At 41.4% G+C, this 23,696-nt stretch overlaps 1 protein-coding gene across 1 annotated transcript in view; it reads right to left on the bottom strand.

Annotated features, from left to right (window-relative positions):
• Positions 1 to 4,847: 4,847 nt before the first annotated feature.
• Positions 4,848 to 23,696, bottom strand: part of LOC117828656 (coagulation factor XIII A chain-like) — a 36,017-nt gene continuing 17,168 nt past the window's right edge. Inside the window, exons 4-22 of the mRNA XM_034705850.1 lie at positions 20,367 to 20,481; positions 18,897 to 18,996; positions 18,566 to 18,649; positions 18,379 to 18,475; positions 18,115 to 18,291; positions 16,063 to 16,311; positions 15,732 to 15,850; positions 15,509 to 15,616; positions 15,239 to 15,413; positions 10,578 to 10,716; positions 10,309 to 10,412; positions 10,145 to 10,233; positions 8,383 to 8,536; positions 8,196 to 8,305; positions 7,935 to 8,100; positions 7,667 to 7,821; positions 7,400 to 7,536; positions 7,212 to 7,317; positions 4,848 to 5,437 (exon numbers count right to left, since the gene is read on the bottom strand). Of these exons, the coding sequence (XP_034561741.1) occupies positions 5,399 to 5,437; positions 7,212 to 7,317; positions 7,400 to 7,536; positions 7,667 to 7,821; positions 7,935 to 8,100; positions 8,196 to 8,305; positions 8,383 to 8,536; positions 10,145 to 10,233; positions 10,309 to 10,412; positions 10,578 to 10,716; positions 15,239 to 15,413; positions 15,509 to 15,616; positions 15,732 to 15,850; positions 16,063 to 16,311; positions 18,115 to 18,291; positions 18,379 to 18,475; positions 18,566 to 18,619 (2,178 nt within the window). The 5' untranslated portion in view covers positions 18,620 to 18,649; positions 18,897 to 18,996; positions 20,367 to 20,481 and the 3' untranslated portion in view covers positions 4,848 to 5,398. The remainder of the gene's footprint in view (positions 5,438 to 7,211; positions 7,318 to 7,399; positions 7,537 to 7,666; positions 7,822 to 7,934; positions 8,101 to 8,195; positions 8,306 to 8,382; positions 8,537 to 10,144; positions 10,234 to 10,308; positions 10,413 to 10,577; positions 10,717 to 15,238; positions 15,414 to 15,508; positions 15,617 to 15,731; positions 15,851 to 16,062; positions 16,312 to 18,114; positions 18,292 to 18,378; positions 18,476 to 18,565; positions 18,650 to 18,896; positions 18,997 to 20,366; positions 20,482 to 23,696) is intronic.

Here is a 23,696-nt window from a genome sequence, read left to right as displayed (position 1 = left end):
AAGGTCTCAGCTTCACTGTAAACAGTAAGTCACACAGGGGCTTCAATCTGGCTTCCAATCATCTGTTTTAGGAAGGTCTCAGCTTCACTGTAAACAGTAAGTCACACAGGGGCTTCAATCTGGCTTCCAATCATGTTTTTAAGGTGGGTCTCAGCTTCACTGTAAACAGTAAGTCACACAGGGGCTTCAATCTGGCTTCCAATCATCTGTTTTAGGTAGGTCTCAGCTTCACTGTAAACAGTAAGTCACACGAGCTTCAATCTGGCTTCCAATCATCTGTTTTAGGAAGGTCTCAGCTTCACTGTAAACAGTAAGTCACACAGAGGCTTCAATCTGGCTTCCAATCATCTGTTTTAGGAAGGTCTCAGCTTCACTGTAAACAGTAAGTCACACGGGCTTCAATCTGGCTTCCAATCATCTGTTTTAGGAAGGTCTCAGCTTCACTGTAAACAATAACTCACACAGGGGCTTCAATCTGGCTTCCAATCATTTGTTTTAGGAAGGTCTCAGCTTCACTGTAAATAGTAAGTTACACAGGGGCTTCAATCTTGCTTCCAATCATCTGTTTTAAGGTAGGTCTCAGCTTCACTGTAAACAGTAAGTTACACAGAGGCTTCACTCTGGCTTCCAATCATGTTTTTAAGGTAGGTCTCAGCTTCACTGTAAATAGTAAGTTACACAGGGGCTTCAATCTGGCTTCCAATCATTTGTTTTAGGAAGGTCTCAGCTTCACTGTAAACAGTAAGTTACACAGAGGCTTCACTCTGGCTTCAATCATCTGTTTTAGGTAGGTCTCAGCTTCACTGTAAACAGTAAGTCACACAGAGGCTTCACTCTGGCTTCCAATCATCTGTTTTAGGAAGGTCTCAGCTTCACTGTAAACAGTAAGTCACACAAGCTTCAATCTGGCTTCCAATCATCTGTTTTAGGAAGGTCTCAGCTTCACTGTAAACAGTAAGTCACACAGAGGCTTCAATCTTGCTTCCAATCATCTGTTTTAGGAAGGTCTCAGCTTCACTGTAAACAGTAAGTTACACAGAGGCTTCACTCTGGCTTCCAATCATGTTTTTAAGGTAGGTCTCAGCTTCACTGTAAATAGTAAGTTACACAGGGGCTTCAATCTGGCTTCCAATCATTTGTTTTAGGAAGGTCTCAGCTTCACTGTAAACAATAAGTCACACAGGGGCTTCAATCTGGCTTCCAATCATCTGTTTTAGGAAGGTCTCAGCTTCACTGTAAACAGTAAGTCACACAGAGGCTTCAATCTGGCTTCCAATCATGTTTTTAAGGTGGGTCTCAGCTTCACTGTAAACCACAAGTCACACAGAGGCTTCACTCTGGCTTCCAATCATCTGTTTTAGGTGGGTCTCAGCTTTATTGTAAACAGTTAGTCACACTGAGGCTTCAATCTGGCTTACTAGTGTTTTCGGATTGAAGGGAATTACTGTATTATTCCAGTCAGGTCTTCAAGAGGTGGAGGTTTGAGACCGGGTCATGGTCTTTGACGACACCCTGAAGAGGCCCAAAGACCTCAGGAGCCATGTCGGAAATGCTGACACCAGCTGACTTTGGATCCGTCTACAAACAGGTAAAAAGGAGGAGCTATGACACACCGACCTATCAGTTAAATAAGCCACACCCCTAAAAAAAGTTAAACCTCTATTAGTGGCCCGGGCTTTTATTTGAGACAGGCTTTTATTATTTTTAAATCGAACTTTAGCCCAAAATAGACGAGCTTCCTGTTGTTAATTCAGCTTTTATTTTCATCTTTAACACCAGCAAAAGCTGTAACTGCTTCCTCCCGTCAGGGTAAACAGATAATGTAGGCCACTAAAAGGGACCCTGCCTCTAATTGGGACAGGCTTTTATTGGAAATGTTAAAGTGTGCAGATTCGTGCAAACTCTGAACCTTGAAATAACAAAAACACAAGACTCCCTAAACAGAGTTCACCCCCGCACAGCTGTCATGAGGAGAGAGACGAGCTGATGAATCTGTACTTTGAGATGAACACGGTTTCAGCATAGACTCACTTCTGCGGACTGCCTCGTGTGGACACTCCAGGAACTGCAGTTTCTTTTCTTTGGTTGCCACATGTGAAGGACGGCTAACTCCTCGACCCTGCAGGGTTAACGTAAGGGATTCAACGAGTCATCAAATATGTTGAATGAAGTTTTAAATACTTGAACTTTTCATACGTTCACTACAGTTTGGTGTTCTTTAAGATAGAAGTCCTCACAAAGATGGAAAAGTAAGAGTGCTGCACACGCTTCACTCAGGAAGTGTTTGAAAAGAGGCGCGCCCGATTTAAAGACGACTTCATGAAGGTGTTAAAAAGTTCATCCTCGTCCAAGAGGTCAACTTTAGAGTCAACGAAAGGTAGCTGCTGAATGTCCCCACAAGTATAGAAGTGTTGAACGTCCTCAGAAGGGCGGAAAAACAAACGTCTATGTGTTGTTACTGTGTGTGTGCGTGTGTGTGTGTGTGTGTGTGTGTGTGTGTGTGTGTGTGTGTGTGTGTCAGACTGATGTGGTATCCGGACGGACCAGTTTTGTGATGCTGATACATTAGATACAGTGACCATGACGACTGAAGACTCACCTGTTGCTGTCAGTGGGCGTGGGGGGAAGGGAGTGTTGACACCTGCACAACACACACACACACACACACACACACACACACACACACACACACACACACACACACACACACACACACACACACACATAAACACACACACGTGAAAGAGAGAATGTCACTTCAGGGGTCTCATGTTTGCATCGGGTCAATAATTACTCAGAAAAAGAACAACATTTCCCATGATGCATTGGAGTAGAAGTAGAAAGAAATGTGTCTGAGTGAGTTTACTTCAATGAATTAATTCAGTGAGGTGAACAAAGTGAGTAAAAGTTCCTCTTGTATAAACTTATTCAACTAAAACGTCTTAAATAAATTCACAAACTGCTGAATTTAATGATTTTTGATTCATTTTGTTGATTCAAAGCCAACTTTTCCTCATTTTATACTAAATAAAAAAATCAGAATCTGTTGTAAAATAAATATTTAAATTTGTGCTTCAGTTAAAGAATCAATGTCACACTGAAAACAGACGTCTGACACCGTTACGAGCTGCAAACACGTCCTACAGTTTGAAAAGTTAAAGTTTCTGCAGCGAGTTTCATACTGTATGAATAAAGTGAAAGTTGTTTTTATCTCACTTTAATACCTGATTGTTTGCAGAACTTTAAAAGGATGAAAAAGTTCATAAGTTATTTTAAAAAAAGAAAAATTCCAGACAAGTTTTAGTTCGTCAACTTCCACACAGTGATTCAATAACTATAATTGTTTGTTTTGAATAAAAAGTTAACATTTAAATGATTTTATTGTTCTTCATGTTGCTGTTTTAAATTCTGTTTTATCAGTTTTAAGTCTTTTTTGCACATTTATTTAAACCTGCAGTCTCAATCTAAAACCTCTCTGCGCTAACACACACACACACACACACACACACACACACACACACACACCGCTCCACTCACACTCCTTAAAGCATCATAACAAATGTTGCTAAATGTTGAGCAGAGAGGGATTTATAACGGTGGGTGAATGTTTGATAGTTTAAACACATGGTCCTCAGGTCTGCAGGTTTCAAACAGTCAGAGCGGTGCATCAAAGTCTGCTGGCTCCCTCTAGAGGCGCAACAAGAGAACTGCAGCAGCTTCACAGAAGAAGGCAGGAAGGGACACAGCAACATGTGAGGACGTTTACATGATATATGAAATATTTGGGTGTTAAAAAGTCACATTAGTCAAAATAATCAATCTTTATTCATAAAGCACCAAATCACAACAAACGTTCTCCTCAGACTCTAAACAGAGCAGGTCTACACCAGACTCTATGTTCTATTATTAACAAAGACCCAACATCAAGACCGGATCAGATCCAGTCCCATCTTCCAGACAGGACTCAGTCTGATCTCATCTTAATCCACCATGAGCAGAGCACTTTGCAGCATTTAGCAAGTTACAGTGGCAAGGACAAACTTCCTTTAACAGGCAGAAACCTCCAGCAGGACCAGACTCATGTTAGACACACATCTGCTGAGACCGTGTTGGAGAGAGGGATAGAGGGAGATGAAGAGAGAGAGAGATGATAGTGGGGAGACGGATAGTAGTAGTTGTAGCAGCTGGAGTCTGGACCACGTCCACAGCAGCAGAGATCCAGAGGAACCTACGAGACAAGGGAGCTCAGGGACTCCAGAAAGGTCTAAGAAAAGAGAGAAGAGAGGGAGACCAGAAGAAAGAAAAAGAGGAGAAGAAATGGGGAAGGAAAGGATAGAAGGAAAGGATGGGATAAGAAAAGGAGACATAAAGGATGAAGAAACATGGAAAGAGCAAAGAGAGAAAGGAAGAAAGGAAGGAAAGGAAAAATGAATAAAAGGAAGGAAGGAAGGAAGGAAGGAATAAGGAATGAAATAAAGAAGAAGGAAAGAAAGAAAGAAGAAAAAAGAAAGAAGGAAGGAAGGAAAGAAAGAAAGAATGAAAGAAAGAAAGAGAGAAAAAAAGAAAGGAGGAATGAAATACAGAAGAAAAAAGAAAGACAGAAAAAGAAAGAAAGAAAGAAAGAAAGAAAGAAAGAAAGAAAGAAAGAAAGAAAGAAAGAAAGAAAGAAAGAAAGAAAGAAAGGATGAATAACAGACCCAAAAAAGGAATCTACAGCAGAGATCCAGAGGAACCTAAAAGACAAAGGGAGCTCAGGGACTCCAGAAAGGACTATGGTTAGTAACTTTCTTTTCTTTCTCTCAGAAGTGTTGATCATAAATGAACAAAAAAGAAGAGTGGAGACTCCATCAGTGTTTTTTAATGATGCTTTATTGTCAGCAGAAAGGTTGAGCATGGATAAAGGAATTAAAGGTACAAAGACAAAGAACATTAAAACTCTGAAGACAGAGGAGGCTGGGAGGATATCTGAGTCTGACCTGAAGCCAGACTCTCTCTATGTTTAACTCTCTCAATCTTAAACAGGAAAACACTCTGATCAGATCCATTTCAGGGTTTCATCTAAACACAGATTTTACTGACATGGGATAACTGAAATATTAAAAGACAAATTCCTCAGATTTACTTTGAAATATGAGATAAGGTGCATTCATGAGAGATATGGAACTACAGGGCCAAACTTTCCTAATCTTCATTTCTGTCACACTAACATCCCTCATGTGTGGACACAATCATCATTTTCATATCATTGTTTTATTTAGGATTAGATTTTAAAGAAGAATCATCAAGAAAAATCATTTGCATTTTTTTCTGGCTCCGCCCCTCTCAGTGTGAAGCTGCTGTGATTGGTGAAAGCGTGAGGGAAAATGCAAGGGGGCGGGGTCACAGCTCGATGGACCAATCACGCGGCTTTAATGTAAATATCGGTCTCTCCATACATCTGAAAAACACAACACAGCATCAGCACGCATGCTAAAGCTAGTACGGTCAAAATTAGGCCATAATTCAACCTTCATGCTAACATGCTATCATGCTAACAGGTGAAAGTTTGGACGGGCTTTCTTTAAATAAATGAAGGAAAAAAGTAAGAAAAGTGCAACAATAGTCAGTAAAAGTCAACGAGACGAAAATGAATGACTTAAATAAGAATTAGATTAAGGTTTAATATTATGAGAATAAATTCACATTAAAGTTAAATTTAGTCATTATCTTAAATAGTTCAGATTTAATGTAGCAAGAACAAAGTCGTATCATTTATAAAGTCATGTTAGAGTAATATTAAGTTATTTTATTAAAAATAAAGTTGTTTTTATTCTGGATATTTAGTCATGATGTAATACAGCAAGAATAATGTTGCTATATATCATGAAAGTAGTCTTTTATATCAGGACAATAAAGTGGTTATATCATGATAATAAAATCATTACATCACGGTAATAAAGTGATTATATCACAATTTATACTCCTTATTTCATGAGAATCAAGTTCTATCAAGATATTAAAGTCACGATAATAAAGTAGTTATATCATGTTAATAAAGTTTTTATTTCACAAGAGCTAAGTGGTTATATCACATTAATAAAGTAGTTGTATCACGTTAATAAAGTAGCTATATCACGATAATAAAGTAGTTATATCACGATAATAAAGTAGCTATATCACGATAATAAAGTTGTTATATCACACTAATGAAGTAGTTATATAACACGATAATAAAGTAGTTATATCACAATAATAAAGTAGTTATATCACGATAATAAAGTAGCTATATCACGATAATAAAGTAGTTATATCACGATAATAAAGTAGTTATATCACGATAATAAAGTAGCTTTATCACATTAATAAAGTAGCTATATCATGATAATAAAGTAGCTATATCACGATAATAAAGTAGTTATATCACGATAATAAAGTAGCTATATCACGATAATAAAGTATTTATATCACGATAATAAAGTAGCTATATCACGATAATAAAGTAGCTTTATCACGATAATAAAGTAGTTATATCACGATAATAAAGTAGTTATATCACGATAATAAAGTTGTTATATCATGATGATAAAGTAGTTATATCACGATAATAAAGTAGTTATATCTGATTGATAAATTAGTTATATCATGATAATAAAGTAGCTATATCACGATAATAAAGTAGCTATATCACGATAATAAAGTAGCTATATCATGATAATAAAGTAGTTATATCACGATAATAAAGTAGTTACATTACGATAATAAAGTAGCTATATCATGATAATAAAGTAGCTATATCATGATAATAAAGTAGCTATATCACGATAATAAAGTAGTTATATCACGATAATAAAGTAGCTATATCACGATAATAAAGTATTTATATCACGATAATAAAGTAGCTATATCACGATAATAAAGTAGTTATATCACGATAATAAAGTATTTATATCACGATAATAAAGTAGCTATATCACGATAATAAAGTAGTTATATCACGATAATAAAGTAGTTATATCACGATAATAAAGTAGTTATATCACGATAATAAAGTAGTTATATCACACTAATGAAGTAGTTATATAACACGATAATAAAGTAGTTATATCACGATAATAAAGTAGTTATATCACATTAATAAAGTTGTCAAATCAGGATAATAAAGTCAGTTTATCATGAGAGCTAAGTCGTTATATCACATTAATACAGTCACAGTATTTTCTTGCTGAGGTTACCTGCTGGAGGTTGTCGGACACCATCACAGCCACCAGGCGACGCGGCCCGTCCAGCCGAGGGATGAAGGACTCCTTCCAGGAGATCGAAGCTCCAGGTTGAATCTCACTAAAAACACAGAAGAGCATGAGTACAGTTGGGAAACAGCTCCAGCATGCAGCCATCAGTGTGTCATCACAGGAGAGTGCACCTGTAGAAACGAGTCCTGTAGCTCATCAGTCCGGGTCCCTCCATGGCCAGGTTTGCGTTGATCAGGGGGAAGGCGTAAGGGTTGGTGAAGGAGACGGTCACGAACATCTCCTGCTGCACCTGAGGCTGCCCGCTCACCTGCGAGTGTATGACCACAGAAATGAAGATGTTTGACTTGTGTGTGTGCATGTCTGTGCATGTGTGTGTGCATGTCTGTGCATGTGTGTGTGCATGTCTGTGAATGTGTGTGTGTGTGTGTGTGTTTTACCGTCATGGTGAGGCTGGTGGTCTGCAGCTCCACATCCTTGATGGCGGTCAGCGATTGCTCGTCAGCCTGTCCGGTCACGACGAAGTGCAGACAGAGCTGAGAGCCCAGGTGAGGCATGTACTCTGCAGCTGTAACCGTCAGCATCACACGCTCCGCTGCAACACACACACACACACACACACACACACACACACACACACACCTCACTGTCAGAGAGGTCACTCCTGAAACATTTTACCAACATGATTCTTCCTCGGGTGTTTCTCACTCTGGCCGGCGGCCACGACCACGGTGAAGTCGTAGTCCTTGAAGTGGTTGGAGGTGACGCCGGTGTAGAAGACGACCGACCCGGCCAGGTGAGCCTTGACCGTTCTGGGGATGTTACTGTGGTTGTTGAAAACCACGGCCAGGTGCACGTCCTGGGACAGCTGGACCTGCAGAGAGGAGGACGCAGAGAGAGGAGGGATGAGGCCTCAGGTGACAGACTGGATCCTTCCGGTCTCAGGACTGACTGTGCGGACCGGTCTACCTGCTCACAGCTGATGGAAACAGACATCTGAGCCTCAGGCAGCTCGGAGTGATCCCTCAAACAGCCGTACTCCTCGGCCAGTAGCATCACCGTGGCGTCCTGTGAAGAACCTGACCACACAAACAAGAAGTGTTACACCTTTTCACCTTATTTATAACTGTGTGATCATTTGAAAGCACCGTGTTACCTTCAGGGTACTTGTAGGTGTATGTGATGTCATTAGGTGAGTAGCTGCCCACAGCCTTGGTGTAGATGCACTGACCAACGTGAGTCTTATCCACGCGGTACGCGCTCAGAGTCCCGTAACGATCCCGCTTATGGAAGACCACGTCGCTGTTCACCTGAAGACGGAGGACAGAAATGAGATCAAGACTTATTTACAATTTACAAAAAATATGAGTGAGAATTTTTAGGAAATGTTTTAAAATATAATTTAAAAAGTATTTGAATTTGTATGAAATGTTATTATATATAATGAGAAAATATTAAAAATAAAAAATATTTTAAAATATAATAAGAATTGATATTTTTTATTAAATGTTATAAATTAGAATATATGAAAATAAAATAAATAAATCAAATGTTATAAAATATAATTATATATATATATATTAACATTTTATAAAACTATATTTTTTTATAAAATGTTATGAAATAAAATATTAAAATTGTATAAAACTTTATAAAATGTAATAATGAAACTATATACTATTAAACATTATAATATATTGTTTTTCATAAAAAATAAACATTCAATTTTGTTAAATGTTAACTGCATTAAAGTCAAGGCAAGGCAAGGCAGCTTTATTTATATAGTGCATTTCATACAAGAGGGCAACTCAATGTGCTTTACATTAAAACATTAAAAGCATTGGAGACATTCAGACAAGCATTAAAGAGCACAACAGAAAGGACAAGGAAAATTAGAAATATACTAAAAATTACATTAAAAATAATCTAAGATAGGAAGGCAGTGTTAAATAAAAAGGTCTTAATCTTTGATTTAAAGAGGTGAGAGTTGGAGCAGACCTGCAGCTTTCAGGGAGTGTGTTCCAGATATGTGGAGCATAATGACTAAACCTTGTTTCACCATGTTTCCTTCTGACTCTAGGGACTGAAAGCAGACCAGTACCTGATGAGGACCTCAGAGGTCCACATGGTTCATAAAGTAGCAGCAGATCAGCAGTGTATTTTGGGCCTAAAGCTCAATCATGGGCTACAGTACGTTTATATTTTATCATAAGCTCTTAATAAACTCATTTAAAATACTGATCTGTTTTTGTATTTTATTTTTAACCCTAAGATTTGAATGTTTTTTATCTGTAATTATAAAAAGTGAGAGTATGTGGTGCGCCATGAATAAAGAAATAAATGTTTAAAGTTAGTAAAAGAACAATAAAGGTTCCTTTTTTCAGTGATCATGGGTATACATATAATATTTTATTATTTATAAATAAATAAATATATTATCTTGAATTTGTCTGCTTTAGGATTGTCGTTGATTATTATTTTCTTTATAGAGTTTATCTGTTCTTAAAAAAAAATCAATCAAATTATAGAAAATATTAAGATGCATGTTTCTGCACTACATTTAACTGATAGTTTGAATAATGCATTGCTCTATCAAACAAGTAATGTTAATATTTAAAAAGATTAATGAGGTAAATTCAGTTTTTTAATTAGATTTTTTGTTGTTTTTGAATTTATAGTCATGAAAACATGCTTCACACTCACTTCCTATAATACACATAAGGTATAGGTAAGTACATGCATTCATAATGAGAATTAAAGAAGTGTATCAAAAACTCTGTGAAGTCTAAAATATCACATTTATTTCTGTAACTTCAGTTGACTCCCCTCCTCTGTGTCTGAACGGAGACTTCAGAATAAAGTGTTTAAAATATAAAGTGTATTTAAAGTTTCCCCCAGCAGGGGGCGTTAAAACGAACCTCAGCGAAGACGAACCCGGAGTCGAACGGGTGACAGAGAAGACCATCCTTGATGGCGGCGACAGAAGACGGACCGCAGCGGTAATGTCCTGAAAACAAACACAGAGACGCGTTAGAGAGTCCACCTGAGGACTGATGAGTCCGCCCGTGTCTGTCCGCCTTACCGTCGCTGGTCTCCTGGGGCGTCGCGTCCACCACCTGCCAGCCGCTGAGGTTGGACGGGAGGTCGTGACGCAGGATGAACACCTCGTTCCAGCAGTGGTAGTTCCTGCAGAGGAAACGCCATCAGTACGTGACTCATACAGGAAATCCATCATATTTACTAAGTATCATAAAACAGTGTCATTACTCAAAATCACCAACTGAGAAATTCGTCCTAAACTTAAAAGTTCAGTTTCTTCAGCAGACGTGACTTAACGGCGTCAGGACTCACCAGATGGAGTCCCTGGTGTGGCGTCGGTCTGGAGTTCCGTCCATCTTGAAGATCAGGTCGGTCTTCAGGTTGCCCGTGTTGTCGTGAGCCGAGCTGAAGTTGGTGATGACCCTGGACGGGATGCCGAGGCAACGCAGGACTGCAGGGAACACGAGGCGTTAACACAGAGACCACATCAACTAGTATTAGACTATACCAAAACAAGGAGACAAGGAGGGGAGACAAGGAGGCAAAGAGAGGAGACAAGGAGGCAAGGAGATGAGATTGGAAGAGGAGAGGGGAGGATACAAGGACACAGGACAAGGATACATGAGGGCAAGGAGAGAGGAAACAAGAAGGGGATGTCATAAGAGATTAGAGGAGTCAGTGACAGGACTGAAGACAAAGTAGAGAGGAAACAAGGAGACAAGATGAGGGGAAAGGAAGAGGAGACAAATACATTCAACAATAAGAGGAGGCATTGGTAGGAAACAAGTACACATGAAAGAGGGAACAACTTGACAGCAAGTGAAGAGAAAACTAGGACAGAACAAGGAGAGGAGACAAGGAGGCATGATGAGATGAGGTAAAGAGAGAAGGAAAGGAGTAAAGGAGGGGATTTTAGGCAAGGAAATGAGATTGGAAGAGGAGAGGGGAGGATACAAGGACACAGGACAAGGATAGATGAGGGCAAGGAGAGAGGAAACGAGAAGGGGATGTCATAAGAGATTAGAGGAGTCAGTGACAGGACCGAAGACAAAGTAGAGAGGAAACAAGGAGACAAGATGAGGGGAAAGGAAGAGGAGACAAATATTCAACAATAAGAGGAGGCATTGGTAGGAAACAAGTACACATGAAAGAGGGAACAACTTGACAGCAAGTGAAGAGAAAACTAGGACAGAACAAGGAGAGGAGACAAGGAGGCATGATGAGATGAGGTAAAGAGAGAAGGAAAGGAGTAAAGGAGGGAATTTTAGGCAAGGAAATGAGATTGGAAGAGGAGAGGGGAGGATACAAGGACACAGGACAAGGATAGATGAGGGCAAGGAGAGAGGAAATGAGAAGGGGATGTCATAAGAGATTAGAGGAGTCAGTGACAGGACTGAAGACAAAGTAGAGAGGAAACAAGGAGACAAGATGAGGGGAAAGGAAGAGGAGACAAATACATTCAACAATAAGAGGAGGCATTGGTAGGAAACAAGTACACATGAAAGAGGGAACAACTTGACAGCAAGTGAAGAGAAAACTAGGACAGAACAAGGAGAGGAGACAAGGAGGCATGATGAGATGAGGTAAAGAGAGAAGGAAAGGAGTAAAGGAGGGAATTTTAGGTAAGGAAATGAGATTGGAAGAGGAGAGGGGAGGATACAAGGACACAGGACAAGGATAGATGAGGGCAAGGAGAGAGGAAACGAGAAGGGGATGTCATAAGAGATTGGAGGAGTCAGTGACAGGACAGAAGACAAAGTAGAGAGGAAACAAGGAGACAAGATGAGGGGAAAGGAAGAGGAGACAAATACGTTCAACAATAAGAGGAGGCATTGGTAGGAAACAAGTACACATGAAAGAGGGAACAACTTGACAGCAATTGAAGAGAAAACTAGGACAGAACAAGGAGAGGAGACAAGGAGGCATGATGAGATGAGGTAAAGAGAGAAGGAAAGGAGTAAAGGAGGGAATTTTAGGCAAGGAAATGAGATTGGAAGAGGAGAGGGGAGGATACAAGGACACAGGACAAGGATAGATGAGGGCAAGGAGAGAGGAAACGAGAAGGGGATGTCATAAGAGATTAGAGGAGTCAGTGACAGGACAGAAGACAAAGTAGAGAGGAAACAAGGAGACAAGATGAGGGGAAAGGAAGAGGAGACAAATACATTCAACAATAAGAGGAGGCATTGGTAGGAAACAAGTACACATGAAAGAGGGAACAACTTGACAGCAAGTGAAGAGAAAACTAGGACAGAACAAGGAGAGGAGACAAGGAGGCATGATGAGATGAGGTAAAGAGAGAAGGAAAGGAGTAAAGGAGGGAATTTTAGGCAAGGAAATGAGATTGGAAGAGGAGAGGGGAGGATACAAGGACACAGGACAAGGATAGATGAGGGCAAGGAGAGAGGAAACGAGAAGGGGATGTCATAAGAGATTAGAGGAGTCAGTGACAGGACTGAAGACAAAGTACAGAGGAAACAAGGAGACAAGATGAGGGGAAAGGAAGAGGAGACAAATACATTCAACAATAAGAGGAGGCATTGGTAGGAAACAAGTACACATGAAAGAGGGAACAACTTGACAGCAAGTGAAGAGAAAACTAGGACAGAACAAGGAGAGGAGACAAGGAGGCATGATGAGATGAGGTAAAGAGAGAAGGAAAGGAGTAAAGGAGGGAATTTTAGGCAAGGAAATGAGATTGGAAGAGGAGAGGGGAGGATACAAGGACACAGGACAAGGATACATGAGGGCAAGGAGAGAGGAAACGAGAAGGGGATGTCATAAGAGATTAGAGGAGTCAGTGACAGGACCGAAGACAAAGTAGAGAGGAAACAAGGAGACAAGATGAGGGGAAAGGAAGAGGAGACAAATACATTCAACAATAAGAGGAGGCATTGGTAGGAAACAAGTACACATGAAAGAGGGAACAACTTGACAGCAAGTGAAGAGAAAACTAGGACAGAACAAGGAGAGGAGACAAGGAGGCATGATGAGATGAGGTAAAGAGAGAAGGAAAGGAGTAAAGGAGGGGATTTTAGGCAAGGAAATAAGATTGGAAGAGGAGAGGGGAGGATACAAGGACACAGGACAAGGATAGATGAGGGCAAGGAGAGAGGAAACGAGAAGGGGATGTCATAAGAGATTAGAGGAGTCAGTGACAGGACAGAAGACAAAGTAGAGAGGAAACAAGGAGACAAGATGAGGGGAAAGGAAGAGGAGACAAATACGTTCAACAATAAGAGGAGGCATTGGTAGGAAACAAGTACACATGAAAGAGGGAACAACTTGACAGCAAGTGAAGAGAAAACTAGGACAGAACAAGGAGAGGAGACAAGGAGGCATGATGAGATGAGGTAAAGAGAGAAGGAAAGGAGTAAAGGAGGGAATTTTAGGCAAGGAAATGAGATTGGAAGAGGAGAGGGGAGGATACAAGGACACAGGACAAGGATAGATGAGGGCAAGGAGAGAGGAAACGAGAAGGGGATGTCATAAGAGATTAGAGGAGTCAGTGACAGGACAGAAGACAAAGTAGAGAGGAAACAAGGAGACAAGATGAGGGGAGACAAGGAGGCAAAGAGAGGAGACAAGGAGGCAAGGAGATGAGATTGGAAGAGGAGAGGGGAGGATACAAGGACACAGGACAAGGATACATGAGGGCAAGGAGAGAGGAAACGAGAAGGGGATGTCATAAGAGATTAGAGGAGTCAGTGACAGGACCGAAGACAAAGTAGAGAGGAAACAAGGAGACAAGATGAGGGGAAAGGAAGAGGAGACAAATACATTCAACAATAAGAGGAGGCATTGGTAGGAAACAAGTACACATGAAAGAGGGAACAACTTGACAGCAAGTGAAGAGAAAACTAGGACAGAACAAGGAGAGGAGACAAGGAGGCATGATGAGATGAGGTAAAGAGAGAAGGAAAGGAGTAAAGGAGGGAATTTTAGGCAAGGAAATGAGATTGGAAGAGGAGAGGGGAGGATACAAGGACACAGGACAAGGATAGATGAGGGCAAGGAGAGAGGAAACGAGAAGGGGATGTCATAAGAGATTAGAGGAGTCAGTGACAGGACAGAAGACAAAGTAGAGAGGAAACAAGGAGACAAGATGAGGGGAAAGGAAGAAGAGACAAATACATTCAACAATAAGAGGAGGCATTGGTAGGAAACAAGTACACATGAAAGAGGGAACAACTTGACAGCAAGTGAAGAGAAAACTAGGACAGAACAAGGAGAGGAGACAAGGAGGCATGATGAGATGAGGTAAAGAGAGAAGGAAAGGAGTAAAGGAGGGAATTTTAGGCAAGGAAATGAGATTGGAAGAGGAGAGGGGAGGATACAAGGACACAGGACAAGGATAGATGAGGGCAAGGAGAGAGGACACGAGAAGGGGATGTCATAAGAGATTAGAGGAGTCAGTGACAGGACAGAAGACAAAGTAGAGAGGAAACAAGGAGACAAGATAAGGGGGAAGGAAGAGGAGACAAATATTCAACAATAAGAGGAGGCGGTGACAGGACTGAAGACAAAGTACAGAGGAAACAAGGAGACAAGATGAGGGGGAAGGAAGAGGAGACAAATACATTCAACAATAAGAGGAGGCATTGGTAGGAAACAAGTACACATGAAAGAGGGAACAACTTGACAGCAAGTGAAGAGAAAACTAGGACAGAACAAGGAGAGGAGACAAGGAGGCATGATGAGATGAGGTAAAGAGAGAAGGAAAGGAGTAAAGGAGGGAATTTTAGGCAAGGAAATGAGATTGGAAGAGGAGAGGGGAGGAGACAAGGACACAGGACAAGGATAGATGAGGGCAAGGAGAGAGGACACGAGAAGGGGATGTCATAAGAGATTAGAGGAGTCAGTGACAGGACAGAAGACAAAGTAGAGAGGAAACAAGGAGACAGGATGAGGGGGAAGGAAGAGGAGACAAATATTCAACAATAAGAGGAGGCGGTGACGGTGTGTATTCTCACAGGTGTTGAAGACTCCGGCGAACACCCAGCACTGGGCGAAGCAGACCGGGACTCCAGTGTTGGCGTACTGCAGCAGGATCTGGACGCTGCCGGTCCAAACCGTTGGAGGCCGGCCCATCGAGTAATCCTCGCTCCAGTTACCGACCAACACGCCGTTATCATCCTGAGAGTTAATCTGAGGGGAGGTCAAAGGTCAATTAGCCCCATTAGCCTTTCAGACTCATGTTTTGTCTTGAACTAACATCAAGCAGCTCGTCATTGATTCCTCACCATGGCCGACCCCTTCCGGACCAGCTGGATGGCGTTGCCTCGGTTGTAGATCGGCATCCGAGAACAGTCCAGGATGTAAATGCAGGCGTCCAGAATACCTCGTTCAAACTGCAGGGGGGTGATACATGAACCCAGATTCAATCTGTGCGCTTCCTCGTGATGTTTGTGTGTGTGTGTGTGTGTGTGTGCGTGTGTGTGTGTGTGTGTGTGTGTGTGTTCGTACCTGTCCGTACATCCAGTTGCGGTGCGACACGGCTCCAACCGCCCCCTGGTAGATCACACCAGAGTCGTTCAGGACGTACTCCCTCCTTTCTCCTTCATCGGGGACAAACACGTCGTCCTCTGCATAGACAGAGATAAACTGAGTCAGACACAAGACTCTTCAGAGCGCCCCCTACAGGCCGGCTGGACCCAGGACCCAACCGGAGCCCTCTTTAACGCTGAGCATTAAACATCTTTCTAATCTTTCAGTCTTCTTCAAATTAAAATGTGGACTCAGTCAATAACTCTTCTTCACCACTAGGGGGCAGCAGAGTGTGTGAGGTTGTTTGTACCTGGGCACCAGGCGTTGTACAGCAGGTACATGTCGCTCCTGGCGTCCCTCTTGGTTCTCTGCATACCGTTCCCCGCCACGACGGCGACGTAGGTACGGAACTTCCCCACCACGGCGTCGGCGGTCGGCGTGACTCCCAACATCGCCGACTCTCCCTGAATCTCCAGGATCCGACCCGACCACGGGCCGCCAGTACGGGAGCCGAAGGTCACCGCAATCAGGGTACCCTTACTGGGAGAGGGGTTGGAGCCTGGAGGAGACAGGGAGGAGGGTTAATGATGAAAGGAAACAAGGAGTCAAGGAGAGGAGGGAAGAAACGAGGGGAGGAGACACAGCAGGGTACAAAAACAGGACACGAGGCAAGGAGAAAAAAACATGGGAGACACAAGAGAGGAGGGAACAAGGAGAGGAAAGAATGGATAGGAGGAGAGGAGACAAGGAGGTAAGACAGGGTAAGGAGAGGAGGAAAGGAGGAAAGAAAACAAGGGGAGGAAACATGTCAGGAAACAAGAACAAGAGGCAAGGAGAAGAGATGATGGGAGGGGCATGTGGACAAGAGAAGAGGGAACAAGGAGAGGAGGCAATGAGTCAATAGGGGACAAGCAGGCAAGATGAAACAAGGTAAAGAGAGGAGGAAAGGAGGCAAGAGAACAAGGAGGGGATTCGAGGCAAGGAGGTAAGACTGGAAGAAGAGAGAGGAGGACACAAGCACACAAGTCAAGGATAGATGAAGGCAAGAAGAGAGGAAACTAGGAGGGGAGTTAATAAGGAAAGAGGAAACAGGAGATTAGAGGAGTGAGTGACGGGACAGAAGATACAAAGGATAGAGGAAACAAGGAGACAAGATGAGGGGGAAGGAAGAGGAGACAAATACATTCAATTAGAAGAGGAGGCATGGCTAGGACACGAGATAAGGACACATGAAAGAGGGAACAACTTGACAGGAAGTGAAGAGGAAACTAGGAGAGAAGACAAGGGGAGGAAAAAGGATACAAGAAGAGGAGAGAAGAAGGACAGAGGAGACGAGGTAAAGAGATCGGGAGATGAGAGAGGAGGACACAAGGACACAAGGACAAGGATAGATGAGAGAAGAGGAAACAAGAAAGGGAGGTCATAAGGAGACAAGGAGGAAATTAAGGAGATTAGAGGAATCAGGACAGAAGATACAAAGGATAGAGGAAACAAGGAGAGGAGACAAATACATTCAATAGGAAGAGGAGGCATAGGTAGGATACAAGGACAGGACATAAGACAAGGACACATGGAAGGGGGAACAACTTGACAAGAAGTGAAGAGGAAACTAGGAGAGAAGACAAGGAGAGGAAAGAGAGGCACAAGGAGAGAAGAGGAGACAAGGTTAAAAGAGAATAACAACAAAGGAAACAAGGAGAGTAATCAAGGAGAGATGAGGATTCAAAGAAGGGAGGGACAACAACAGGGTCAAGGACAGACATTCAGTCCAGAAGAAGAGGAGGAGAGGAAAGGAAACAAGTAGACAAGGAGGGGAGCGAAGGAGATAGGAAACAGAGTGAGAACCCATCGTATAAAATAAAGATTGTGATTAAAATGACATGTCAGGAAACATCTGTCACAGAGAGCAGATGTGTGTGTGTGTGTGTGTGTGTGTGTGTGTGTGTGTGTGTGTGTGTGTGTGTGTGTGTGTGTGTAATTAGCCTGCTGAATGAATGAGGAGCTGCCTAATGAACCGACAGTCGACTAATTGTTTCTCAGACGACTCTTAACGAACATCTTTCCATCTGCTAATTGGTTAACGAGGGACTCTAACTGTTGGTCTCAGGTGAGCCGAGTCGTAACTACTGAGCGCGCTCCGTAACAGTAACCACCCCGCCCCAAGTCTCCACCTGCCCACCCTCGCCATGTGTCAGAGAAACCGTCTGAAGCTGCTCGGCGGCCTCAGAAACATGAGAACTGGTTGATCTGGACTCTGATTGATCCAGATCTCTGTGTCCTGTTCCTAATCCCAGAGCTCACCTGACTCCTCCCCTCTCCTCTGGAGTGCAGGTGTCCCTCAGAGTTCAGGTGTAGGACTCACCGATTAGGAACTCCACCTGGAAGTCGTCCCCCTGGCCCAGCTGGCGGTTGAAGAAGACCCTTATGACGAACTCCTGACCGCGGCGGACCACCAGGTTGGGGATGTCGTAGGCGGTGGTGTAGTGGTTCGGTTTGTTGATGGGCTGACACATGTCCACGCTGACCGCCGCCAGACCGCCTGAGAGAGAGGATTAAAGGGACAGTACGTCATGTTTTTAAATTAAAGCGGTGCACGTAAAGACCCGATCCATCTAACAGATCTCACCGGCTGAGGGAGCGTAACTCCTGGGACCGGCCTCCTCGTCGAAAGGTTCAAACTCGGGGAAGTCCTCTTCATCGTTCACCAGGTTGGAGGTCGGCACCTGAGGGTCGTTAGAGAGAAGGAATACGTCATTGATCAGGCCTAACGAAGGCCTGGATCGTAGCTCAGTGGTGTTTCAGTGTTTCAGTACCGGCTCACTGTAGCGCCCCTTGTGTTTGTTTGATTCGCCGGCTGGACGAGACATGATGAAGACTGGAGGTTTTCACTGACGTCGCTGAACAGAGGAAGAACATGTTTAGTTAAAATCATCAATAACTGTGAATTAGAGGAGAGGAAAAAACAGTTTAAAGACTTTAAAGATTCCTTCATGAGTTCAAGAAAATCAAATGAAGTGGAGAGGAAGTCGCCTGTACAATAGTTTAAAGTTTAAAACTTCAAACTTGAAGTCAAATCAGGAGAATAACGACTAATAATGAATGAACAGAATGTGTGTGTGTGTGTGTGTGTGTGTGTTGTCTCACCGTTCAGATGAAGCAGAGAAGTGTGTGTCGAGTTTCTGATGGTCAGATCAGAAGATGATCAGATCGTCTGAGACACCAGCTTATATACACACTGCACTTCCTCTTTTTACACACACACACACACACACACACACACACACACACACACACACACACACACACACACACTGTTGCATCATCTAGTTTTTTTAACATAAAAAGTCACCCTAACCTGACTGAGTGTAAACAAAATAAAAAGTTCTTCAAAATAAAGCAGGACTTAATATTTCAGTTGTTTTCTGCTCTTCCACTTTTTTTTCTGAATTACCTTTTTATGCTTTTTTTTTTCTTCTTTGCCTTGTTCATTTTTTTTCATTTTAAGCTGAAAAATAAAATAAAATAAAATAAAAAAACAAAAATGCAAAATAACACTAAAATTAAAATAAGATCAATTAAAAAAGACAATTAAATACACAAAATCAAAAAAACACAAAACAACAAAATAAAAGAAAAGAAAACAATAAAATAAAATAAATCAAAATATTATAAAACAAAGTAGAAAACAATCAAATCAAATCAAGCAACTAAATTAAAACTAAACAAAAGTAAACTAAGCAAAAATAAAATAAAATATATCAAAATAAAACTACACTAAATTAAACTAAAGGAAGAATACTGATTTTACCTCACACTTTGCAGACAAGTACAAACAACCAGGTCAGATTGATTTTAATCTTTTTTCTGCATTTTTTATTAAAATAAAAGTAACAGAAAAAAACATTAAATTCTAAAGTTAATTAAAAATAGATAAATAAATAAAAACATCAAATAAAAATAGAATAAAAGAAAAGAAAAACACGATCTAATTAAATTAAATAAAACAAAATTTAATTAAATAAATCAGAATAGAATAAAACAAAATAGAACAGAATAAAATAAATAAAGCATATTAAAACAACACTAAGCTAAACCAAAATTAAATAAATGAAAGATAATTAAACTAAACTAAGATTAAATTCTATCTTCCTGATTTTACCTCACTCTTTGCAGACAAGTAGAAACAATCAGGTCAGATTGATTTTGATGGTAACAGAAAAAACCATCAAATATTTAAGTTAATCAAAAATAGATAAATAAATAAATAAAAACATCAAATAAAAATAAAAACTTGGTTTCTTCTTTGGAGCAAAATGATAAATAGGCAAAAAAGAAACACCAACATGGGGCACTTCTGCTCGCATCACTGTTCTAATGAACTCTTTGGGAACTTTTCACTGATTCAGTTTGTTTCTCCAGAATGTAAAGAGCGTCCTTTATAACTGAGTTTAATCTGTTTTTAACTGTTTGTTATTATAAGTATTAAATCATCATGTTGTGTGTGAAAACAGAAAGCGCTGAGTCAGGTTTAAATCCTCCTTTTAACGTCCTGAGATGTTTGTGTGTGAAGATGAAAACTGATGAGCTGTTCTCTGTGCAGAAACTTCCTCTGACCTCGACCTGCAGGCCGTGAGGTCATCATGACACGCGGCTGCTGATTGGTCGGATGGCACCAGTTCCTACTTCCTCACCAACATCTGCGCTCTGCTCTGAGATCAGCCAAAAAGACCTGAAGAGGAAAAGATACAGAAAGATTCAAAACTGAGAGCACAATGAAAACAGGATTTCTCTTACTGGGACTTTCTAACCTTTGAGTCAGGATCCCAGTTATTCACATTTCTGAACTACAGACTGTTTGTCAGGGAATAAATGGAGCTGCACGGTCACTTTCTGCTGCTGTGTGTGAATGATAATGCATCAAAATGAATACATCTTCATTATTCAGATTACTTCTCAAGGACAGATCAGATAAGAAGCATCACTAGTCAGATCCTAACGAGGTACTAAAGATGTCAAATCAATAGACAAAGAACCTGAAGCGTCCTGACAAACAGATACAGCTTTCTCACCTAGCAGTCCAATTAACCTCCAATCAGACAACTTCTAACTTTAAACCTTTTTATCATCAAAGGATGTTAAAGATATAAATTCAACCGTACGTCATGAAGAGAGAAATGAGCTCTATAGAGAGTTTTTCCCACAGTGTCAACAGGCAGAGGGGACATGTGACCGACTCCTTCACTCAGATCAGTTTGACATGTATATGATCGTCCCTGGTGTCTCTGCTTCTGTCTACAATTAATCACTTTTGTTATTCTGCTTTGATCTATCGAAGCATTCCATTCTATTCAGCTTTGATCTGTTCCATTCTATTCAGCTTTGATCTGTTCCATTCTATTCTCCTTTGATCTGTTCCATTCTATTCTGCTTTGATCCGTTCCTTTCTATTCTATTCTGCTTTAATCTGTTCCATTCTATTCTGCTTTAATCTGTTCCATTCTATTCTGCTTTGATCCGTTCCTTTCCATTCAGCTTTGATCAGTTCAGTTCTATCCTGCTTTGCTCTGTTCCGTTCCATTTGATTCTGCTTTGATCTGTTCCATTCTATTCTGCTTTGATCTGTTCCATTCTATTCTGCTTTGATGTGTTCCATTCTATTCTGCTTTGTACTGTTCCATTCTATTCTGCTTTGATCTGTTCCATTCTATTCTCCTTCTATCTGTTCCATTCTATTCTGCTTTGATGTGTTCCATTCTATTCTGCTTTAATCTGTTCCATTCTATTCTGCTTTGATCCGTTCCTTTCCATTCAGCTTTGATCAGTTCAGTTCTATCCTGCTTTGCTCTGTTCCGTTCCAGTCGATTCTGCTTTGATCTGTTCCATTCTATTCTGCTTTGATCTGTTCCATTCTATTCTGCTTTGATCCGTTCCTTTCCATTCAGCTTTGATCAGTTCAGTTCTATCCTGCTTTGCTCTGTTCTGTTCCATTTGTTTCTGCTTTGATCTGTTCCATTCTATTCTGCTTTGATCTATTCCATTCAATTCTCCTTTGATCTGTTCCATTCTATTCTGCTTTGATCCGTTCCTTTCCATTCAGCTTTGATCAGTTCAGTTCTATCCTGCTTTGCTCTGTTCCGTTCCATTTGTTTCTCCTTTGATCTGTTCCATTCTATTCTGCTTTGATCCGTTCCTTTCCATTCAGCTGTGATCAGTTCAGTTCTATCCTGCTTTGCTCTGTTCCTTTCCATTCTATTCTGCTTTGATCTGTTCCATTCTATTCTGCTTTGATCTGTTCCATTCTATTCTGCTTTGATCTGTTCCATTCTTTTCTGCTTTGATCTGTTCCATTCTATTCTGCTTTGATCTGTTCCATTCTTTTCTGCTTTGATCTGTTCCGTTCTTTTCTGCTTTGATCTGTTCCGTTTCATTCTATTCTCCTTTGATGTGTTCCGTTTATTCTGCTTTGATCTGTTTTGTTCCATTTGATTCTGCTTTGATCTGTTCCATCCCCTTCCATTCTCTTTTGATCTGTTCCATTCTATTCTGCTTTGATCTTTTCCGTTCCATTCTATTCTGCTTTGATCTGTTCCATTCTATTCTGCTTTGATCCGTGGTTGCTTAGTTGCCACGGTGATGGTGTGTAAATATGTGAGGGTGGAAAGTCTGGGGAATATTTACAGAGGCTTCAGTTGTCCCTCCAGAACTGAAGCTTTTCTTCTCTGATTCACAAAGTATCATCAACCATGAAGCTCTGAAAACCTGCTGCTGATATTTTCTGTGTTTGGTACGTAACCAAGAAAGAACAGTCCAATGTTTCCCCTCTGACACGAACATCTCATCTCTCCTCCGCTGAGACGTCTCATCAGTCACCGGGCGACTCCGGGACAGAGACGATGTGCTTTATGTTTGTTTTTCTGGGCGGGGAGCCAGTTATCTCCAAACCAGAGTCTTCAGGTTTCAGGACGAGTCTCCGTCTGTCACCTCACACTGGATTTAATCCGTCTGAGTCATCGGGACTGACGGATGGTTATTATGGTCTGTCAGCAGATCTGCTCGCATCTCACAACACGCATCGAGACGTGGAGAATAAAAAACAGCCAGGAGAGTCAAACTCTTCAGATAAATAATAAAATGGGGACAAAGTGAAGACATCGTGGCAGAGGAGTAAAGAACGGAGGACAGGAAGATCTGACAGACAAAGACCATTAACAGAAACAAGAGGAGAGGGGACAGATTCTGGACATTACACACAGAGACAAATCTGAAGGAAGAGACAGTTCTAGAGGAAAAGAAGGACAGAAGACAAGGAGACAGACGGAGGAGAAGAGAATGGACAAATGTGACACCAAAAGAGGACACGGCAGGACCTGGAAAGGACAGAGGACAGAAACCACAACAGGCAAAGGGCCGAAACCAGAACAGGACAAAGGAAAAATGACAGAAATCAAGACAGGCAAAAGAAAGAAACCAGGACTGGATAAAGGACATAAACTGGGACAGGGTAAAGGACAGAAACCAAGGCCATGACAAAGAACAGAAACCGGGACATGATCAAGGACAGAAACATGGACAGGATCAAGGACAGAAACATGGACAGGATCAAGGACAGAAACATGGACAGGATCAAGGACAGAAACATGGACAGGATCAAGGACCGAAACATGGACAGGATCAAGGACAGAAACATGGACAGGATCAAGGACAGAAACATGGACAGGATCAAGGGCAGAAACATGGACAGGATCAAGGACAGAAACATGGACAGGATCAAGGGCAGAAACATGGACAGGATCAAGGGCAGAAACATGGGACAGGATCAAGGACAGAAACGTGGACAGGATCAAGGACAGAAACATGGACAGGATCAAGGACAGAAACATGGACAGGATCAAGGACAGAAACGTGGACAGGATCAAGGACAGAAACATGGACAGGATCAAGGAC

This window comes from Notolabrus celidotus, chromosome 17 (genome assembly GCF_009762535.1).
Source record: "Notolabrus celidotus isolate fNotCel1 chromosome 17, fNotCel1.pri, whole genome shotgun sequence".
NCBI lineage: Eukaryota > Metazoa > Chordata > Actinopteri > Labriformes > Labridae > Notolabrus > Notolabrus celidotus.
Note: the sequence above shows the minus strand (reverse complement) of the source record. Positions and strands in the feature narration are given on the sequence as shown.